We start from the raw sequence: 21,839 nt of genomic DNA on the forward strand, positions 1-21,839 counted from the left end.
AGCGGTCCACAGAGAGTCCAAGGGTCCTTGACAAGGTCACTGGGAACTTGAGCTGTGACCTGGCAGCCCGAGCCGTGACCACAAACCAGTGTTGACGGGGCTGGGAAAAGGGTGAGGGGTGGCCAGTAAGGGTCTTGGGAGACTCCGGGGCCTGAGCGTCTCCTGTCTTTTGCCCTCCTCCAGTCTCTGTTGGCTGTTTTCCCTCCAAACACACCCAGGTGTCAGCTTTTGCCTTTGCAGCTCTGTTTGCCTTGAGCTCCTTTCCAAATTAGGGTTTGAGAATTTTTTTTCCTACTAGAGGCCAGGTACTAAATATTTTAGGCTTTTTGGACCACAGTCTGTGTCGCTGCTACTCAACTCTGTCCTTGCAGCAGGAATGCAAAAAAAAGGGAAGGTGGCTGTGCTCCATCAAACTTTATTGGCAAAAATAGGTGGTGGGTCCGACTGGGTCCACGAGCCAGAGTTTGCTGACCTCGATGCTAGATTTTTGTTCTCTTTTTCTTTTTTTTTCCTTTGTTGAATCTCAAGAACAGGAGCAGTGTTAAAAAGGCAAGTTGTTGGCTAGTGTGGCCACTTTGAGTCTTGCCTCATTTTTACCATTTCAGAAAGTACACTTTGTCTTGTCTTTATAGGTGGCTATTTAAATTGAAAGCAGCTGTGAAGGCAGGAAACCTCAGTGAGCATTCGGCATGTCTGCTGCCATGAAATAGTAATTTTTAATACACCGTCTTTTTGTTAAGCTAGATACAGAGCTTAGAGGGGTATACTGTGGACGGATTCAGGAAAACTTTCTGCACTGCACAGTGCCAGGCATGGTATAATAAATGCTGCTTGCTGGAATGAATGCCGGAAGTGGAAACTGTTTAGAAATGATTTCTTTAGTCATTGAGAGGTGTTTGTACATGGTGTATCAATTCTGTTTGTACATAGTGTATTGACTCTACAGGCTAATATTCATACGGTTCCTTAACCTTTCAACATCTTGACTGTGAAACTTTCTCACAGCATCCGAGATTTCTAAAGACAGCAGAGCACAGGGGATGGTTTTAGGTAGGGCACAGGTGAGAAACTCTCATGGCTTTGACCTGCCTTTGGAGGCAGCTGACTACCCAGAAGGTCACCCTGAGGTCATTCAGCAGCACAGGTGCAGAATGGCCCGTCCTGGCATCCCTTCCCATCCGCCTGTGGTCATAAGGAGGGAGGAGGTTAACAATGAGTGATGGACAGTGCGGTTCATGGTGGGTGGGCAGAACCACCTGACCTCCCCACCCCCCACTTGGTTTCCATTGAAATGCTCAGTGGAAGTGTCCAAACAAACGTCCAGAAAGTAACCATGAAAAAATATCCAAGGGGAAAAAACAAGAACAGAAACTCGGGCATGAGGCCAACTTTCAATATTTAGGTATACTGATAGAAACAGTCCTAGGAAGAAATATATTCAAATGCCAGCAGTGGCTATCTCTGTGAAACAGAATTACACATGATCTTAATTGTCTTTTTCTGGCCCCATAATTTTAAAAAGTTTGTCTACAATAAAAGATGTGGCTTTTATAGTTTAGAAAGGTGTTGTTTAAAAAAAAAAGATGAAGAATGGGAATCCCAACCTACCTTTTGTCTTACTAGGAATGAAAGGGAAGGCTCCCTTCGTGGCAGCCTTTCCATCCATCCTGACACAGTAGAGTTTTCTAGAGAAAAGCAATCCAGCCATGGTGGATGCTAGGTGCTTAGACACCTGACATGGGCTGGTGCTTCCTCTTCCATAGTCAGAGCTGGTGTGACACGGGCCTGGGGATGTGGCTGCCTGTTAGGAACTGCTTGCTTTGGGGTTGCCTGATACCATCATTTGCATCTCTTTGTTTCTTCAAAGAACATGTGGCAATACCTTTTTCAGCTCGGTCCCTCCTCTCCTCAGCCTACTCTAAGGACACAAAACCAAGCGAGTTTGTTGACCTTATATACCACAGACAGACAGATGTTAAAGCAGTTTCTAGAGAAATTGATTTCATTTGGAAAGGATTCCAGAGAAAGAAGATTTTCTCAAACACATATTTATGAAAGCATAGCTCTTGTGCAGAAATTCTTGCTTTCACAAGACGTGATGACCAGCATTCAGGAGGCTTTTTTATGACAATGGCTTCATCATTTTATGGGGTTAGCTTCTTATTCCTGGGGCCTAAGCCCTCCCTGCTTGCAGGCATAGCCCACTGTCCAGAGAAAGAAAAACCTTCTGCCTGCTAAGAGGTCCTGGGTCACAGCTTTACTACTAGTGACCCTGGACAAGTTCTAAGAGTCCTTCTGTGTCTTTCTGCTCCAGCTCAAATGCTGCTCATGTCAACGAGAGGCTGTGGGATGGAGAGTGACATAGTCACCGAGGAACTCCACTCATGCCATTCATCCTGACTTAATAACTGTGCCCCCACCCCCCCCTACACACACATGTCCAGCTGTCCCTTTGCTCCATCTGGGTTGTTTTCAGGCCATTGTCAAGGTGGTCGTCCTCTTGCTCTAGCTCCCTGGAGTGGGGAACATCTGGCCTCTGGGTCTGAGGGATGCCAAGAAGACTGCTGATGTCTTAGGATCATGAATGTTCCATCAACAGGGCAGAACTTGTTGCATCCCATCAGGTTTGCGCTTATTTTAAAATGCAGCATGTGAAGAGCATCATAAAGTGTAACTCGACCTTCCCTTCGATGCTCCTACCCACTATTGGATTCTGTCCTCTCAAAATTTGAACAGCTATCCATCTAAAAACCCAGCCCTCTTGCTTTAATAGACTTTGCTTGGACTCTTTTATCCTGTCCTTGGTTGAAGAATCTGTTATAACTTAGAGAAAGACCACAACCGAGTGAGAGTGGATATAAAGTCCTAAGCCCAGTAGGCGTCCATATTAAACAGTAAGTGATAGACATGATATCTGATCATATACAATGTAATGATGTCAGCGTCTCCTGCGTCACCTTTTCTCCTTTTTAAGGGGCTCGTTTTGGCCAGAAGAGGGCAGTGTGGCACATGTGGCCGCCCCCTCTAACAGTGGTAAAAAAACTCTTTATTAATTGACAGATGTTTTTGGAACACTTAACTTGATTCAGATTTTTTAGTATATGCTTATAATGGCCAGGGGAACGAGGCTACAAAGGCTGTAGTGAAACAGGCCTTCCGTAGTTCAGGATGTGACAAGGGCAGTGTGTGTCCTGGCAGTGTTGTGTGGTGCCCAGTGTGTGTTGTGTGAATAGCTCTGGGTGCTGTGGAGATGGGAGAGGAGGAATCATTAACTGGGATGTGGAGGGTGTCTTGGAGGTGGATGTGCAGAATGGTTCTAGGACCGCCAGACAGAGCTGGGGTTGACCAGCCCTCCAGGAGGAAGGAAGAGCCTGCACAGGCCCAGAGATTGGAAAGACGACATCCTGGGAGAACAACCAGAGCCAGGTAGCTTTGGGCATAACGTGTGTAAACAAAAGGCTGATACATAAGACTAGAGATACAGGCTGGGTCCAATCACAAAGGTTAAGGGTTTTAAGAAACTGAGCCCTATCCCATAATAACAATCAGCCTTTAGCAGTTGTTTTCTGTGTATCAGGGGAGTTTTAATCTGGTTGGGCTACGTTAACAAAATTCCAGAGGAGGTCACTTACAAACAAAAAGAAACTTTTTTCTCACGGCTCTAGAGGCTGGAAGTCCAAGGTCAGGGAGCCAGCATGGGCAGGTGAGGCCCCTTCCAGGTCACAGACTTCTTGTATCTTCCCACGGCAGAAGAGGCGAGAGGGAGCTCAGGCCTCTTTTATAAGGACATTAATCCCATTAATGAGGGCTCTGCCCTCAAGACCTAATCCTTCACCAAAATTTCTATCATAGATGGATACTGAATTTTGTCAAATGCTTTCCCTGCATCTATTGATTTTTATCCTTCAGTTTGTTAATGTGGTGTACCACACTGACTGATTTGCAGATATTGAACCATCCTTGCATCCCTGGAATAAATCCCACTTGATCATGGTATATGATCCTGTGAATGTATTATTGAAAACAGCTTGCTAATCTTTTATTGAGAATCTTTTTCTCTGTGTTCATTAGGGATACTGGCCGGTGATTTCTTTTCTGTGGTGTCTTTTGTCTGCTTTTAGTAACAGGGTAATACTGGCCTTACACAGTGAGTTTGAAAGTGCTCCCTTCTGTTTTTTTGGAAAAGTTTGAGAAGGACTGGTATTAATTTTTCTTTAAATGTTTGGTAGATTTCACCACTGAAACCATCTGGTTTTGGACTTCTGTGTTTGGGGAAGTTTTTTTTTTTTTTTTTTTTTTTTGGAAGTTTTTGATTACTAGTAATTCATCTGTTCAGATTTTCTGTTTATGACTTACCCTAGGTAGGTTTATGTTTCCAGGAATTTATCCATTTCTTATTATCCAATTTGGTGTATAATTGTTCAGAATGGTCTCTTAGGATCCTTTGTATTTATTGAAATAGGTGTAATATCTCCTTTCATTTCTGATTTTATGTCTTTCTTGCTGAATCTAGCCAAAGTTCATGATATCACTTTTTTCAAAAAACCAGCTTTTAATTCTATTGACTTTTTATATTGTCTTTTTAGTATCTATTTCATTTGCTCTGATTTTTTGTTATTTCCTTCCTTCTGCTAACTTTGGGCTTCATTTTTTTTTTTTTTTTTTCTTTTTCTTGTTCCTTAAGGTGTAAAGTTAGGCTGTTTATTCGAGATCTTTCTTCTTTCATCATGTAGGCATTTATTACTATGAATTCCCTCTTCCAATTGATTTTATTACATCCCATAAATTATGGTGTTTTATTTCTTGATTTCTCTTTTTGATCTCTTGGTTGTTTAGGAGTGTGTTTAATCTCCACATATTGGTGAAATTCCCAGCTTTTTTTCTGTAATTGATTTCTACTTTTATACCATTGTGGTAAGAAAGCTACTTGATAAGATTTCAGTCACTTGTTTTGTGACTGAACATATTATCTGTCCTAGAGAATGTTTCCCGTGCATTTGAGAAGAATATGTGTTCCATTGCTTTTGGATGGTTCTGTAAATGTTAAGTCTATCTGGTCTAACATGTAGTTTAAGCCCAATGTCTCATTCTTTTGTCTGTATGATTTTTTTTTTCATTGTCCATGAGGGGTTACTGAAGTCCCCTACTATTACTAAATCTAGCCAAAGTTAGATTGGCTAGATTCTTCCTTTTAGGTCTGCTAATACTTACTTTATATATTAAGATGCTTCTATATAGGATGCATAAATATTTACTAATGATATCAAACTTTGATACTCTTATCAAACTGATCCCTTTATCATTATATAATGGCCTTTGTTTGTTTCTTTTTTTTTTTTCTTTTTAGGGCCACACTTGTGGCATATGGAGATTCCCAGGCTAGGGGTCCAATCAGAGCTACAGCTGCCAGCCCATGCCACAGCCACAGCAATGCCGGATCCAGGACATTATAAAACAACCTAGGGCAGTCCATTTTCAGTATATAACTTATTTTATAGTGCTTTTGATGTCACAGTATACATCTTTTACCTTGTGTATTTATTTAAAAATTCTATTAAATTTTACTGCTTTATAAACCTTTATACTGGCTTTACAAGTGATTAACCCACTGCCTTTATGACATTAGATTCTGAATTTTATACATATTTACCTTTACCAGGGAGAGTCATACTTTTTTTACGTTTTCTTGTTATTAATTAGCACCTTCTCTTTTCAGCTCGAATAACTCCCTCTAATATTTCTTTTCTGTCTTTTTGTCTTACTGGGGCCGCACCTGCGGCATATGGAGGTTCCCAGGCCAGGGGACTAGTTGGAGCTGTAGCCGCCGGCCTGTGCCACAGCCACAGCAACTTCAGATCCAAGCCACATCTGTGACCTACACCCCAGCTCACAGCAACACCGGATCCTTAACCCACTGAGCGAGGCCAGGGATCGAACCTGCAACCTCATGGTTCCTAGTTGGATTCGTTTCCGCTGTGGTACAAAGGGAACTCCTCCCTCTAGTATTTCTTATAAGGCTGGTCTAGTGGTGATGAACTACTTTTGCTCATCTAGAAAATTCTTTATCTCTTCTTCAGTTCTGAGGACAGTTTTCCAGGGTAGAGTATTCTTAGTTGGCATTTTCTTTCTTTCAGCTCTTAAAATATTATGCTACTCCACTTCCTTTTGGCCTGCAAAACTTATGCTGAAAAATCTGCTAATAGTCCTATAAGGTTCCCTTGCACATAAAGTTCCCTTGTACATAACAAGTTATTTTTTTGTTGCTTTTAAGATTCCCTCATTGTCTTTAACTTTTGATACTTGAATTACAGTGTATCTTTTTGCTTTATTGCTTTTTAGGGCCGCAGGTGTGGCATATGGAAGTTCCCAGACTAGGGGTCAAATTGGAACTATAGCTGCCAGCCTATACCACAGCCACAGCAATGCAGGATCGGAGCCACAACCGTGGCCTAAACCACAGCTCACAGCAACGCTGGATCTTTAATCCACTGAGCGAGGCCAGGGATTGAACTCACACCCTCTTGGATACTAGTCAAGGTTCGTTTCTGCTGAGCCACAACAGAACTCCTACAGTGTATCTTGGTATAAGCCTCTTTTGAGCTCATGTTACTTAATACCATCTGGGATTTCTGGATCTAGGTTAGAGAAGTACGAGCGTGAGCGATAGCTCAGGGTGGTTTTGATTTGTATTTTCCTCATAGTGATGTCTGGCACCTCTTTACACACCTGTTGGCCATCTGCACATCTTTGTTGGAGAAATAACTGTTGAGGGCCTTTGCCTAAGAGGAGTTGGAGGCAGACCACAGCCAGGACTGATGTTTGTCTTCTTTTTTTATGCTTTAAGGTTAACAGTCATTCAGGGCACCAGCATTTTTGTTCATGAACACACGAACTGCAGGTATAGGGAAAAATAGGTTCTGTGGACACAACAGAATAGTGGAGACAGGCAAGCACTTAGATAGGCATGCGCAGGTACATGGGTGGCAAGATTTCTCCTGGGTCCCTTGGATCCCACAGTTCTCTCAAGTCACTTTTGTTCAGTTTTTTGTTTGGGGAGGGGAATGAGGGGTGTCTTTTTTTTTTTTTTTTTTTTTTTTTTGTCTTTTTGCCATTTCTAGGGCCTCACCCGTGGCATGTGGAGGTTCCCAGGCTAGGGGTCTAATCAGAGCTGTAGCTGCCGGCCTACACCACAGCCACAGCAACGTGGGATCCGAGTCGCATCTGCGACCTCCACCACGGCTCACGGCAATGCCGAATCCTTACCCCACTGAGCAAGGCCAGGGATCGAACCTGCAACCTCATGGTTCCCAGTCGGATTCATTAACCACTGCGCCACGATGGGAACTCCGAGGGCTGTCTTATACGGCCATGATGTTCACGTCACTCCTCACCCTTCTCATAACAGGTGTGTGTGTGTGTTTGCACACGTTGGAGTATTTATAGCAGATGAAATCTCAGAATGACTAGACCCAAGGGTGTAAGCAGTCAAACTGCTCTTTATGGAAGTTGACTCTCTCCCCACAGTATATGAGAATGTCTGTTTACCCCAGTCCTGCCTCTGATGTTACCAGAAAGTAAAATCAAAATTTGATTTTGTGAAAAAGCAATTCACTGTGGATCTATCTACCTTGTGTGTATCTTAGAGTAGGGGGTAGATTTTCCTACACTGAGAGATTGGTATTTCCTTGCCGGTGGCATATCCATGTTCTCTGTGCATTTTTCTATTTCAGGTTTTGGTCTTTTACCTCTTGGTTCACTGGAGCTCTGTCCTTTTGGATAGGAGTGACGAATATTTAGAATCTCCTTTTTTCTTTTAAGAACCCAAGGTGGCCTGCATTAGAAACAAAATCTCCATTTTCAAAGACATTCTCGTCCAGCCGATCTCAAGATTGATTAGAAAGGTCTCCAGATGAGGTATTTGTGCCTCAGGGCGGGTAAAGCCTTTCCTGGAAATATGCTGAAGGCCTCTATGGGCTCCAGCTTCCCTTCCAGCTGGGTGATCCTCAAGCTTTGGCTTTTCTGGAAAATGTTTTGGACCCAGATTAGAAATGAGCAGGCAGAACCGGTGAATGAGAGCAAAACACGAAAGAGTCACTATCCCAACAGGGCATCAATGAGATGCAAACTGGTAAGCATATGAGAAGATAAACCATGGAGTAGCTTTTTAAAACAAAATTACCTCGGGCCTCCAGATACAGAAAGCAAAGGAGAGGCGCTGCGTTGGTGTTGGTTTGGGGGCCACAGGGCGAAACCCAGCCGGGGGCCTGAGGGCTGTCCTCAGCCTGGGCAGGTTTTCTGAACTCACCCGCCTCTGCTGCCTTCGTCCCCAGCTCATGTGCTCCTCGGTGCAGAAGGCCCTGTTTGAGGAGGAGGACCACGTGAAGAAGCTGCAGCAGAAGGTGGCCACGCTGGAGAAGCGCAACAAGCAGCTGCGGGACCGGGTGAAGAAGGTCAGGAGGTCCCTGCGGCAGGCGCGCAAGAACGGCCGCCACCTGGAGCTGCTGAACCGGAAGCTGAGCGAGAAGCTGGCCGGCCCGCTCCCGCACATCAACGCGCTGGGGCAGGAGCCCGCGCGTGCCCCCTACCTGCGGGGGTAGCGAGGCTGGAACCGGGCCCTCCCGCCGCAGAGGGGGCCTCTCACGGGGCGTGAAAGAGGGAGGCCGGGTTTGTACGTGCCCATAGTTCAAGAACTCCTGTAGATGATATTTTTATTCTGCATTCGGTAGCATCTAGTTGGTTTCCAAGGCAAGTCTCACTGTCTCCTTGGCTGCAGGCTTCCTGTCCCTCCCTGGCCTGCTCCTAGATCTGTCCTTGGTGCCATGGGGACTGTCCTCAGCTTCCAGAAGCAGCCTGGAAAGTACACTTATTAGGGAAAGAACGCTTTAGAATCTCTAGAGGTAAAAGAACCCAAGGCCTTTGGCCTTGATTTCTGAAGAAAGGCAGTGTGGTCTCAGCTTAGAGCTGCAGGACAACCATTAGTTTGGAGGAATGATTGGAAGCAAGTCAAGGAACCTTCTGGTGTCATTAAGACTTAATGAGCTTATTACAGTTCTGGGAATGGAGTTGGGAATGGGGTGGCAGGTAATTAAACAAGATGAATTATGTGGGATTTCCAGCATCAGCTCCCCAGACTTGCAGAGGCTTCAGGAATTGCCTTTATGGGCCTGTCATGTCTCATCAAACCACGTTCCTAAGTTGAAAGAGCCTGAACAGTATTTCAGCCACTGCTAAATTCTAGCTTACGGTTTGTGCAGTAATTGCTTCCAACTTCTCTGAATTTGAGGCGAGCTGACCCAATACGCTGTGAACTTCAGTTGTGCAAAGATACTTCCTTACCTCCTAGGAGCAGGTGACCTCGCCTCATCCCCATCTGGGGTCCCAAAGGCCTTGGTGCCGGCGGTCTGGCCTTGGCTGCTTTAGGAAGGTATTTCCCACTCACCAGGACTGCCCAGACCCTGGGGTAGTGTCTGCACATCAGCCCACTTCTCACTGCATCAGATCCTGTGTGTAATCACTTCATCGTCATTGGAAAGAAAACTTTAGACACAGTATTGCGAGTAAAAGGTACTGACGACACCTGAGCCCTTGGCTTAGCCACACGGGATGGAGCCCAGTTGTGGGACGAAGAAGTCATTTCAGGGACCACCTCTTGGTTATCCTCCAATCCAACCAATTTCTCTTCCCGGCTGGTCCAGGTGGAAGCTGCTGGCCCCTCAGCAGGGCATGCTCTCCATGGACACCCCACCCCACTCCCCCAGACACCGCAGGGCCTGATCCCGCCCTCCTCCCATTGGCAATGCCAGTGTCACATGTCCATCCACTGCCTTACTGCCTTTAGAAAAACCACGTCCCCGTGGCTCTGGCAGCCTGTCAGGGGCATAAGCCTTATGTTACCTGAGTCTTGGTGGCAGGTGATGGCCACAGGGGAGAAATCAATGCCCTGGACTGCCCAGCATGGGGACTTCTGCTCAGGGCCCTTCCTAGCCAAGCTTCTGCCAGCACTTTATCACCGAATCCTTCATAGCGTGTAGAACACAAGGCGCGTCTTCTAGCTTATTCTTCCTGGGGACGTGTCACTACAGCAGTTTTGCTGCCACCCGAGGGAATGACAAGCCTAAGGGTGACGTGCAGCCCATGTCTGGAGAACTGTGGGAGCTGGATCTCTACAGATGCAGCACGTTCTGCCTTTTCAATAAATACCAGCAATGTTTTGGCTACACCAGTACAGTGACGGCTGTTTGTTCTGGAGCAGGGAGATGGCAGGATGGCCTGGAAGGGCCTTGGAGATCCTCTCAGGGACGCATCTGTGAGATGAACCCCCTCCCCCTGGGCTTCCACCTCGCCACACACCTGCAGACAAGCAGGGTTGTCCTGGCCTCACCTCATGAGGGACGCACATGAATCAGTGTCTCCCACAGCACCCTGGGATCTGTGCCAAAGTAAACTCCCCGAGCCCCACTACCCGCTGCCCTGTCATCTTAGCACAGCCCTCGCCATCTGCTCACATACAAGCAGGAATTATTGAGCCGAGAAAAACGCATGAGCATTGACACAGTTTAGCCAGACGACTGTAGCACTGCCTCTTGAGCTGTGGGCCAGGGTTTAGTTCCACTTAAGTGAACCTAAAGTGACTTTGCCAAAGTCATATAATAAGTAAGAGGCAGAGAGAATTTAGATTTTTTGTTTTTTAACCACACAGGTGGCATATGGGAGTTTCCAGGGCTGGTGGGTCGAATCAGAGCTACAGCTGCCGGCTCCACCAGAGCCACAGCAGGTCCAAGCTGCATCTGTGACCTATGCCACAGCTTACGGCAACATCGGATCCTTAACCCACTGAGCCAGGCCAGGGATTGAACCCACATGCTCACAGAGACAAGGTAGCCACCATGGGAACTCCATAAGCTAGCATCTTTAAACCAGAGTCCCCAGGAGTCACAAACTGGTGGCATGTGAGCCACACTTCATGTAGGGATGAGATTTCTTGGCTTCCACTCCAAGTTGGAATGTCAGCCTTCACTGAACCATGGTTCGGGCCACTGTCTCTGCTACTACTGCCCCCCGCCACACACACACACACTTTTTAACAGTAGGCTGCATCACACATCTACGTGGTACCTACCTGGTAGGAGACGTTCACAGGGGTTCCTGCTTCTGTGGTGCAAGTCTTCATCCTGCTCTGGGGAGAAAGAACAAGCTCAGATCGCAATATCTATGTGGAGCCAACAACTGAGCCACTGTTCACATTTTATGATGGTTTTTTAAAAAAAGTACCCAGCATGCATTAGGCTCCTGCACACACATCATTTAATATTCCTAATAATTTCGTAAACAGTGATTCTGCTCATTCTCCCAGAGGAAGCTAGGGTTTCACGAGACTAAGTTGCCCAGGGCGCCCAGCCCGAACAGGTGGCCAGTCAAGGATCCCACTGCATCCTCCTTTCTCTCTCTGCACATGCTCACCTGTAGGAGGGGAAATAATCGCTTCTACCGTAAAGGCTGTTCAGAGGATTGAATTTACCCACATAGATGCTTAGCATGACGCCACACACCTCACACAACAGATATCACTCGTAACAATCCTTATTGTACTCACCAGAAAGGCCCAGTGCACGTCACAAGTAAGAGTGGTTAGTGGGTTCCATGTAATTTTCTTGTAACTTTTCCAGTCGCCGCACAGTATTCCAGCTCTCTTCCACTCTCCTTGTGGCTGAGCCGCCTTTCTTTCACATTCAGGAGTTGGTTGGTCTCAAATGTACCAGGAAAATCTATACCGGGAGAAATGTGTTTCCTCACCTTCCCGGGGTTGACTTCAACAAAACGCCCAACCTAAAGGTTGAGAAGCATGTTCCATCTAGTCCACAGACTGAGGACGTAAACTCAGGCACCTCTCAGCTCTGAGGGACTGTTCCCTAGAGCTACGGGAGGAGCCAGGATATATAGGAGTTTTTGCAAAAACAAAACCAGATAGACCATCAAAAGATTACTGATCATTAAAAGAACAGACATCTCCAGGTAATGCGTTGAGTGCTTTTGTACTTACAGGAAGATGCAAGAGTCTGGGCGCAATTGAAATCATCCCTTTGCTAAGCATCTCAACTATCAAGGGCCAATCTCAAGGCTCTCCATCCCAAATCCCCTCAGGGTGCACAGTCAGGAGCCACCGTGGCTGATGGCCTTTGTTTCCTGTTGTGACCGGCAGCATTTCCCATCCACACTCACGCCCTCTGGTTTACCGCCTCTCGCTCCTCCCCCTCATTTGAAAGGAAGGCACATTGCCCTGGCCCACAGCCAGGGTCAAACCCTTTTCCCTGTTATTGCAAATTCACATGGCTCCTCTCAAAACCTGGCTCCACCCATGTTCCCTCTTTTATCATACATCTTTTCTTTATTGGGGAATCCTGCCCTTAGCTGGCAGCCACGCTCAGGTCTGCCCAGTCCAGGAAACACAAAAACAGAAGCACAGTTCAGAAAGTATTGAGGCTGTATTTACAGATGGCAACACAGAAGGCTCCGGACTGCCCTCCTCCCAGGGACACACCTCATGAACAGCTACACACAGGAGTTCCTTCTGGAAGAAACTGGCTAATAAGCCCCCTGTACACAATGAGGGAAGAAAGAAAACCATTACGTTGAAATGAGTAGGAAAGGTTGAGACATCCTCTTGCCATAAACCCAAGCCCTGGCACAGAGCCAGGTAACGGGGAGGGATCCCCACATGCCAGCCTCCCCTTGCAGAGTGAAGGGTTTGGACCTCACACCTACAACACCCAGTTCACCAGGCCAATGGAGTTGAGTGCACGAGAGCTACCAACTATACCAAACAAAGCAGCAGTTGTCCGTGGGCTCAAGCACTCACATTGGGGCAGCACGGGGCGGGGGTGGGGGGGCAGACAAAAAACATGCAGTGCTAGTCTGTCCCTGAAAGAGGTCTGTTTAGATGCTTTAAAAGCTGGTGCCTGGGGCACCTATCTAGGGGCTGGCTGACTGCCATCCTCCCCAAATGCCAGGGAAGCCAGTGGATACCACCCCTGTCCCCTCTTGCCTGCTCCAAGGTGCCAGTATTTCCTTGAAAAGAATCTGTACCTACACCTGCACCCCAGATTTTGTGGCTGCTGGTAGGGGATGGGTCCCCAGATCTCCTGGCCCTCACTGTCACCAGGGCTTCCATTCAGAAGGCCCATAGTGATACCAGAAAGATGTTGCTACCGGAATCAGGGTTCTTGTTCACGGCAGTCGAAGAATGAACTCCGTGAACGCACAGGCAGCAAGCAAGCAAAGTCTTTATTAAAGAAAAGCAAATAGCTCCCAGGACAGGTTGGGAGGGGGGAGAAGAGCCCCCCTTCTCTGTTGTCCTTTACAGGTTTTTATTCCTTAAAGATGGGAGGTGGGTACCAACGTGGGGTCCAGAAAGATGTGGTTGTCGCCTGTTGGCCTTGCTCAATTACCTACATCAGTCCTTGTCCAATATGGGTTTTAGGGTTGGAAATGTCCCCAAGGCTTGATGGCTTTTTGGTCCTTTCCTTTCCTTAGATTAAGTCACCATTCCTCTCACTCCTTTTTTATCAGTTGAGGAGTGGGCTAGAGAGTCACACTTCCATAGTAAACAAAGTCTGTGCGGAAGGCCCATTTCCTATAATAAAACGAGGGCTGTGGGGATGTTACTGCCTGGAGCCCTTAAGCCACAAAAGTTCATCAATAGCCAGATCAAAGAAGGCATCGAAGCCCATGCTCCTACACTGACTACCCGAGTTGATATTCTGCCTCAGTGGGACTACAGAAAGCAGAGGCAGTTTTAAACTGGCTAGTCCCACAGAGCTCAATAGAGAGGGAACAGAAAGAAATGCCCACCTCTCAGTCTTTCCACGAAAGGGGTCTATCTGCATTAGTTCAAAAGCTCCTGCCCAAGGGTCAGCCTTCAACCTAGAGGCTGCCCATGATCCTCCTTGAAACCAGACACATCTCCTCTCTCCTGCTAGCCTGCTCCAGGTGGCTAGTTACCTCCCTGGAAGGAGACTGTGCAGTCGGCTGTGCCCCAGCTTTTGTGGCAACCACCTGAGGTTCAAGCAGCCAAATTGCTTGGTTCTGTTAACAAATAGGTCTTGCATTTGTGGAGCAAAAAAGTGGTTCTTCACGGACTCAGGAGGACACCCCTCTCCCCATCGCACAGCTACACACCTGGAGCAGGCAAAGACACCACCTCCCATTTCTCCCCGGGAGATGCCCACCTACATACTCTCCCAGCTGTTGCCTGAGGATCCACGCAGCCTGCATGTAGGAGCTGACTATGCTCCTCCCCTTTGGGACCCTGACAAGTACTGAGAGGTGCTAGGAACACGGATGGTGGCTTGGACCATCACAAAGCTTACAGGAGGCTGATAGATTCATCTCCCACACAGGACCACTCCGTGAAGACCAGGAAAGGAGGCTGCATTATCTAATGCACAGAAACAAACACAGAGTGTTAAGAAAAATGAAGAAAGGCACAAATATATTCCAAACGAAAAAACAAGATGAAACCTCAGAAACAGACCTTAATATTACAGAGATGAGTAAGTTACCTGACCTTTCAATTAACAGACATAAGGATGTGCACTGAGGGCAGGAGAGCAAAACACGAACAAAGCTGACAGAGTATTAAAAAGCACCAATCCGATCACGAGGCTGAAGAATATAATAACTGAAAAATTCAACAGCCGCTTCGATAGCAACTAGATACTGTTGAGGCTCAGCAGTTAACAAACATGACCAGCATCCATAAGGACACAGGTTCAATCCCTGGCCTCGCTCAGTGGATTAAGGACCTGGCATTGCCATAAGCTGTGGTGTAGGTCACAGACACAGGCTTAGATCCTGCATCGCTGTGGTGTAGGTCAGCAGCTGTAGCTCCAATTTGATTCCTAGCCTGGGAACTGCCACAAGCCATGGGTGTGGCCCTAAAATGCAAAAAAAAAAAAAAAAAAAAAAATCCATGAGCTTAAGATAGGGCAGTAGAATTCATCTAATCATAAGGACAAAAGACAAAAGATTGAAAAAAACTTGAGGGACTTATGGGACACTATCCAGCAGACTTATATACACATTTATAAAAGAAGAGAGGGATAAGGGATAGAAAGATAATTCAAAGAAATGGCTGAAACTTCCCTAACTTGAAGAAAGAAGCAGGCATCCAGATGCAGGAAGCCTAAATCTGAAAAAGAATGAGTACAAAGAGACTCATAGAGACATATTGTAATTAAATTGTCAAAAGTTAAAGGTAAGGAGAAAATCTTAAAAGCAGCAAGAGAAAAAACAACTGGTTACATACAAGGGAACCCACATAAATTTATCAGATCTTTTAAAGATAAACTTTGCAGGCCAGAGGGACTGGGATGTGTATTCAAACTCCTGAAAGAAAAAAAATCCACCAGCCAATAATAATGTACTCAGCAAAGCTGTCCTTCGGAATTGGAGAACGTATTTCATATAAAACCCCGAAGACTCCACCAGAAAAAAACTATTAGAATAAACAAATGCAGTCAAGTTGCAAGATCCAAAATCTATATACAAACATCAGTTGTGTTTCAGTTTCCCTTCTAATTGAAGGAGAGCTAGTTTTTCAGAGAAGCAAAAACTGAATGAGTTTAGCACCAAGTGACTGACCCCACAAGAAATGTTAAAAAGACTTAAGCTGAAACAAAAAGGCACTAATTAGTAGCAGGAAACACATACGAAAGGAAAAATTGTTCTGAGAAAGGTACATGTGTAGTCAAATTCAGGATAATCTAATGCTGTAACGGCGGTGCGGTAATCATTTATAAAACTAACACGAAGATTAAAAGGCAAAATAGTAAAAATAACTATAATTACAATACTTCATTAATGTATACTTAAGATGCAAATGTGACATCAAAAACAAAATGTGGTATGAGGGGAGAGGTAAAATGTGGTTTTAGAACCATTCAAACTTAAGCTGTTATCAGCTTAAAAATAGACTGTTGTAACGTCTAGATGTTTTATGTAAGCCTTGTGGTGACTACACCACATAGCCCTAGAGAAGACACACAAAAGATAAAGAAATCTAAGCATACCATTCAGGAAAATCATCAGATCACAAAGGAAGAGAACAAAGAAGACAGGAGGGAGCAGCTGTAGTAGCTCCAATTTGACCCCTAGCCTGGAAACTGCCACAAGCCATGGGTGTGGTCCTAAAATGCAAAACAAAAATCCATGAGCTTAAGATAGGGCAGTAAAATTCATCTAATCATAAGGACAAAAGACAAAAGATTGAAAAAAACTTGAGGGACTTAGGAACACTATCCAACAGACTAACATACACAATTATAAAAGAAGAGAGGGATAAGGGAATAGAAAGATAATTCAAAGAAATGGCTGAAACTTCCCTAACTTGAAGAAAGAAGCAGGCATCCAGATGCAGGAAGCCTCAATCTGAAAAAGCATGACTATGAAGAGACTCAGAGAGATATACTGTAATTAAAATTGTCAAAAGTTAGAGGTAAGGAGGAAATAAGATTCTACGGAACAATCAATGGGTCAAAGAAGAAATTTTAAAAGAAATTTTAAAATATCATGAGACAAATGAAAACAGAAACACACATACCAAAACATGGGATGCAGCAAAAGCAGTTATAGGTAAGATGTTCAAGTGATAAATGCCTGCTTTAAGAAACAAGATTTTCAAATAAGAAAATTTTTACTTCAGGTGATTAGAAAGAGAACACACTAAGCCCAATGTTAGTATAAGGAAGAAAATAACAAAGATCAGAGCAGAAATAAATGAAATAGAGATCACAATGACAAAAAAAAAAAAAAAATCAATGAAACTAAGAGCTAGTTTTTTTTGGTTTTGTTTTTTCTTGTTTTTTTGTTTTTCGTCTTTTTGCCATTTCTTGGGCCGCTCCCGCGGCATATGGAGATTCCCAGGCTAGGGGTCTAATTGGAGCTGTAGCTGCCAGCCTACGCCAGAGCCACAGCAACTCGGGATCCCAGCCGCGTCTGCGACCTACACCACACCTCACAGCAACACCGGATCCTTAACCCACTGAGCAAGGGCAGGGATCGAACCCGCAACCTCATGGTTCCTAGTCAGATTCGTTAACCACTGCGCCACGATGGGAACTCCCTAAGAGCTAGTTTTTGAAAAGATAAACAAATCTTTATACCCACCAAGAGAAAAAAAAAGACTCAAATAAATAAAATCAGAAATTAAAGATGAAATTTTACAACAGAAATTTACAACAGATATCACAGAAATACAAAGGATCCTAAGAGACTACTATGTATAATTATATTCCAACAAATTGTACAATTTAGAATAAACGCATATATTCCTAGAAAGATAAAACCTACTGAGACTCCATCAAGAGATGAATGGATTAAGAAGATGTGGTGCATATGTACAATGGGATACTACTGGCCCATAAAAAAAAAATGAAATAATGCCATTTGCAGCAACATGGATGCAACTAGAGATTACCATAGTAAGTGAAGTCAGAAAGATAAAGACAAATACTATATCATATCACTTATGTGTGGAACCTAAAATATGACACAAATAAACCCATCTGCAGGAGTTCCCGTCGTGGCTCAGTGGAAATGAATCTGACTAGTAGCCATGAGGAACTCAGGTTCAATCCCTGGCCTCGCTCAGTGGGTTAAGGATCCAGCGTTGCCTTGAGCTGTGGTGTAGGTCAAAGACGCAGATTGGATCCTACATCGCTGTGGCTGTGGTGTAGGCCAGCAGCTACAGCTTGGATTCAACCCCTAGTCTGGGAACTTCCATATGCCACGAGTGCCACCCTAAAAAGACCAAAAAGAAAAAAAAAAAAGGACAAAAAAATACTCATAGATGTAGAGAACAGACTTGTGGTTGCCAAGAGGGTGGGGGAAGAAGTGGGAGGGACTGGGAGTTTGGGGTTAGTAGATTCAAACTATTACATTTAGAATAGATAAACAATAAGGTCCTGCTTTACAGCACTGGGAACTATATCCAGTGTCCTGGGACAGACCATGATGGAAAAGAATATTTTAAAAAGAGTGTATATATATATGTGTGCGTATATGTGTGCGTGTGTCTGTGTATAAGACTGAGTCACTCTGGTGTATAGAATAATTGGCACAGCATTGGAAACCAATCATAATCTTAAAAAAACCTACCAAGACAGAATCATGAAGAAATAGAAAATCTGAACAAAGCAATTACTAGTCAGGAAATTGCATCAATAATCAAAAACCTCCCAACAAAAAGTCCAGGATTAGATGGGTTTGCTGGTGTGTTCTTCCAAACATTTAAGAACCAATACCAATTCTTCACAAACTCTTCTACAAAAGAAAAAAAGAAAAAAAAAAAGAGAGAGAACACTTGTAAACACATTTTACCAGGCTGGAATTACCCTAATACCAAAAGCAGATGAGGACATGATAAGAAAAGAAAATTATAGACCAGTATCCCAGATGAAAATGCAAGCAATAATCCTCAAAAAATCAACAATATTCAATATTCAACCAAATACAACAATACATTAAGGAGTTCATACAGCATGATCAAGTGGGATTTATTTCAGGGATACAAGCATGGTTCAATACCCACAAATCAATGTGATACACATTATCAAAATAAAAAATAAATACAGTTGTCTCCATAAAGCAGAAAAAAACATCCATTCATGATAGAAATTCTCAACGAAGTGGATACAGAGTGGCTGCATCTCAATATAATAAAAAGCCCTATGTGACAAACCCAAAGCTAAGATCATGCTCAGTGGTGAAAAGCTGAAAGCTTATCTTCCAAGATGAAAAATAAGACAAGGACGCCCACTCTGATCATTTGGACTCAACTGAGTACTGGAAATCCTAGCCTGGCAATTACACAAGAAAAAGAAAGAAACAGCATCCAAATCCACTTGGAAGAAGTAAAACTGTCTCTGTTTGCAGATAACAGGCTATTATATACAGAAAGCCCTAAAGACTACACCAAACAATGTTAGAATAGACAAATGAAGTTGTAGGATACAAAATCAATATGCAAAAAACCAGCTATATGTATAGCTGATTTATGTATATTACTTACATGTATACAAGTATGCATATATCAATGTGTATATATACAAGTATATATATACAACAAAGGCCTCTATTTACAGGTTAGTCATGGTCCTTCAACGGATTCCAAGACCCAAGAGAGTTCACAGAGCCCCTTGATGAGAAACCCTGAAGGAAAGCCCATGGCTGGATGCTATAAATCTTCCTGGTCGTCTACGTGCTCACTAGTGTAAATGCACGCCAAAGAAAGGGAAACCCTAAAACTTCTATAAGATTGGAGAATAGTACTGAGCTCTCCCTGAGCTAACAGTCAGAGGGGATGCTTATGGGAGGGGGGGTACCCATAGTACATGGTGTCCTGGCCCGAGTCCGTGTCATAGTAAGTTTCCTGGGTCTATGAACCCAATCTGTGATTAGCTTCCCTAGCTCCCAAGCATGCAGCTGGAATAGACATTCTAGGCACCTGTCAGATGCCCACAATGGACCCCTGAACCATGGGGTTAAAGCTACTATGGCAGGAAAGTTAAAGAGGGAACCCTGAAACCTCTCCTGCTAAGTAATACCAAAGGAAGGAAATATAAATAGTAACCAAAATAGGACCCATGAGAATATTATCTTACCAAATAGGGATATCAATAAAAGGTATAAATTATTAAAAGGAACCCAAGAGAAATTCTGGAGTTGAAAAGCACAGTAACTGAAATGAAAATTCACTAGAGGGGCCCAACAGCAGATATGAACGGAGAGAACAAATAAGTGAACTTAAAATGAGTCAATTAAGATTATCCAGTCTGAGGAGTTTCCATGTGGCTTGGCAGGTTAAGGACCCTATGTAATCTCTATAGGATATGGGTTCGATCCCTGACCACAGTGGGTTAAGGATCTGGTGTTGCTGTGGCTGTGGTGTAAGCCTCAGTCGCAGCTCCAGTTCAACCCCTAGTCTGGGAACTTCAACATGCTCCAGGTGCAGCCCTAAAAAGAAAAAAAAAAAAAAAAAGACTATCCAGTTTGAAAAACAGAAATAAAAAGGAATGAAGAAAAATAGAAAAATGAGCAGTGCTTAAAAGGCCCACAGGACACCTCCAAGCTTATCAACATTCACATAATAGGAATCCCAGAAAGAAGAAAAAGAAAAGGGCAGAAATGCAGTCAGCAGTTGCCAGGGACTGGGGCAAACAGGAAATGGACACAGGTTTCTTTTGGAATGATAAAAATGTTTTGGAACGAGGCAGTGGTGATGTTTGCACAACATTACGAATACACTAAAACCCATTTAATTATATACCTTGCAATGGTTCAAATATGAGTCTTTGCTACACAAACTTTACCGTAAGAAAAAGAAACCATCATCTCAGTACCTCCTGCCTCCGCACCCTCATTCTACCCCTGATCCTAAGCCACACTGGATCCAATTCACTCCGCACCCAAGGTCTCTCCGTATACTATTCCCGTGCCTCTGTCCTGGTCTCTCCTTGTCCCCTTTATCGCCGTCTTTATTCAAGTTTCAAACTTTGCTCAAAGTCTGTCATGATTCTCATTCCCTGTAGCCACTGCTGTAATTCTTCACAGTTTTATAGTGTGGAAGTGGGGAGCTCCTGAGAAGCCTTGGCTTATCCAGTCTACTCTTAGCTGGAAAGTTTTGTGAAGCATCATTTTTAAAAATTTGGTTTAAAAAAACAACATTTAAAATGTAGCATCTTAGCTTTTTTTTTTTTTTTTTTTGTCTTTTTGGGCTGCACCTGTGGCACATGGACGTTCCCAGGCTAGGACTGAATCAAAGATGTAGCTGCCCACCTATGCCACAGCCATGCCAGATCCGAGCTGTGTCTGCAACCTACACCACAACTCATGGCAACGCCAGATTTTTAACCCACTGAGCGAGGCCAGGGATCAAACCTGCGTTCCTCATGGATACTAGTCAGATTCGTTTCCACTGAGCCACGATGGGAACTCAGCATCCCTAGCCTTTTTTTCTTTTGTCTTTTGTCCTTTTAGGGCTGCACCTGCGGCATATGGAGGTTCCCAGGCTAGGGGTCCAATCGGAACTGTTGCTGCCAGCCTACACCACAGCCACAGCATCACCAGATCTGCACAGTGTCTGTGACCTACACCACAGCTCATGGCAACGCTGGATCCATAACCCACTGAGGGAGGCCAGGGATGGAACCCACACCCTCATGGTTCCCAGTCGGATTCATTGCCGCTGCGCCATGACGGGAACTCCCCTAGCCATTTTAAGTGCGCATGTCCGTGGTGTTTGTTACATTCACACTGTGCAACAACTAAGCACCGTTCAAGCCCTGACTTGTGAAGCCTTCCCTAACCCCACACTGGAATCAATCACGGCTCCCTCTGTAACCCCATAGCATTTGGGGCACACTCCCTTTACAGAGTTTGACCACATTTCTTTCTGGTAAGTTCTTGTTTCTGTCCCTCCCGTTAACTTGTGAGGTTCCGCGGGGGCAGAGCAAGGCAGGGCCTGTGGGTACTTCATCTCTGAATTCTGAGTGATACTGAATGCTTGTCAAGGGAAAAATAAAGAAGTGAAGACGACAGAATCGCATACCCAGAATGGTGAGCACAGGAGACACGAAGGGAGAGAAACAAACGATGACAATTCCTGCATCCCGCAGGCTTCCTCCTCTTCCTCTCCATCCTGCTCTAACGTCTTGGCTCAGCCTTGGCCAACAGGGACCAGGGGGATTCGTCCATGGGTTGCAGGGTCCTGTCAGCTGCGGGCTTCAAGGAAACCCTTACCGCCAGAACAGTCTCTTCCAGGACTAATGTCCTATAGCAGCTGA

At 44.6% G+C, this 21,839-nt stretch overlaps 1 protein-coding gene and 1 long non-coding RNA gene across 3 annotated transcripts in view; one reads left to right on the forward strand and one right to left on the reverse strand.

Moving 5' to 3' along the window:
• LOC100510975 (coiled-coil domain-containing protein 3) overlaps positions 1-10,217 on the forward strand; it is a 92,195-nt gene extending 81,978 nt beyond the window's left edge. Inside the window, exon 3 of the mRNA XM_005668195.4 lies at positions 8,331-10,217. Within this exon, the coding sequence (XP_005668252.2) occupies positions 8,331-8,597 (267 nt within the window). The 3' untranslated portion in view covers positions 8,598-10,217. The remainder of the gene's footprint in view (positions 1-8,330) is intronic.
• The window catches only part of LOC106505194 (uncharacterized), a 46,364-nt gene continuing 31,671 nt past the window's right edge, over positions 7,147-21,839 (reverse strand). The window contains exons 1-3 of one of the 2 annotated variants that reach the window (XR_014818099.1): positions 12,041-12,461; positions 11,594-11,765; positions 7,147-11,176 (exon numbers count right to left, since the gene is read on the reverse strand). This is a non-coding gene — a long non-coding RNA (uncharacterized LOC106505194). Of the gene's footprint in view, positions 11,177-11,593; positions 11,766-12,040; positions 12,462-21,839 lie in introns of those variants that run through there. The other variant, XR_014818100.1, reaches the window with a different exon arrangement.

The sequence above is a fragment of the Sus scrofa genome, chromosome 10 (genome assembly GCF_054392235.1).
Source record: "Sus scrofa isolate SSC_HxYL_T2T_F1_AM1 chromosome 10, Sscrofa_HxYL_maternal_Yorkshire_Landrace_v2.0, whole genome shotgun sequence".
Classification (NCBI taxonomy): domain Eukaryota; kingdom Metazoa; phylum Chordata; class Mammalia; order Artiodactyla; family Suidae; genus Sus; species Sus scrofa.